The sequence below is a fragment of the Wasmannia auropunctata genome, unplaced genomic scaffold (genome assembly GCF_000956235.1).
Source record: "Wasmannia auropunctata unplaced genomic scaffold, wasmannia.A_1.0 LD336043.1, whole genome shotgun sequence".
Lineage (NCBI taxonomy): Eukaryota > Metazoa > Arthropoda > Insecta > Hymenoptera > Formicidae > Wasmannia > Wasmannia auropunctata.
Window position 1 is genome coordinate 1,104,033 of NW_012026847.1, and position 882 is coordinate 1,104,914.

General features: G+C 30.7%; 2 protein-coding genes across 2 annotated transcripts in view; one reads left to right on the forward strand and one right to left on the reverse strand.

Annotated features, from left to right (window-relative positions):
- Positions 1-882, forward strand: part of LOC105451855 — a 7,064-nt gene that overhangs the window by 1,736 nt on the left and 4,446 nt on the right. The window lies entirely within an intron of this gene.
- LOC105451854 overlaps positions 1-882 on the reverse strand; it is a 1,651-nt gene that overhangs the window by 368 nt on the left and 401 nt on the right. Inside the window, exons 2-3 of the mRNA XM_011692547.1 lie at positions 647-869; positions 221-418 (exon numbers count right to left, since the gene is read on the reverse strand). Coding sequence (XP_011690849.1) covers positions 221-418; positions 647-869 — 421 coding nt within the window. The remainder of the gene's footprint in view (positions 1-220; positions 419-646; positions 870-882) is intronic.

Here is an 882-nt window from a genome sequence, read left to right on the forward strand (position 1 = left end):
TGCCACAGAGATGTTTGACGTCGTGCTGAAATTGCAAGAAATATTTTTTATTCATTTATTTTATTTATTTATTTTATTATATAATTTATTTATATAAATAAATATATAATATAATATATTTAATAATATATTTCACTATATAATTTATATAAATTTATTTATATTTTATTTATTTTATTTTTTATTCATTAAAATTCATTTTTCATTATTTTTGCAATACTTATTTCTATTATGCACAATTCATACTCGTTTTGAAGAAGATCAACATCTAGAAGAAAGTTCATTCTATCATAATGAACCCACTTCTTCATCTTTCGAGCTGCTGAGCCACTTGGCAACTCCGCATTTTTTCGATGCCTTCTAAACACATCCGAGAGGGATTTCCATTTTTTTTTTGCTTCAGCTAGAGTAACCACACCTGCAAAACAATAATGCACATTGAGGAAGAATTCACACCTTGATAGAAAAGCAGAAAACAGAATAACAGAAACCAATCAGAAGTTGAACTTAGCTAAGTACACTTGCTAATACTTGATAACTGACTGTAACTTAAATTATCAATTTATGATTTCTGCTTTTCTGTCAAGGTCAATTCTTCCTGAGTCATAAGAAATTTTATTACAAACACGTCATTTAAAAAAAATACCTTTCATAACTGCGACCACATCCTCCCACAACTTCTCTTTGTTCCGAACGCCTCTTTGTGCAACTGGAAGTTTGAAATTCCAAAGAGGTGGTCGTCTCCGAACCGCTTCTATGAGACGCTCTTCTATAAATATCTTTCGGAGGTTTTCATTTTCTGGCAAATTTGTCATATCGAAGTCCTCTTCTTCGTTTGGAATTTCTGCTTCCTGAATGTTTTCTTCTGCCTGCTCAATAATG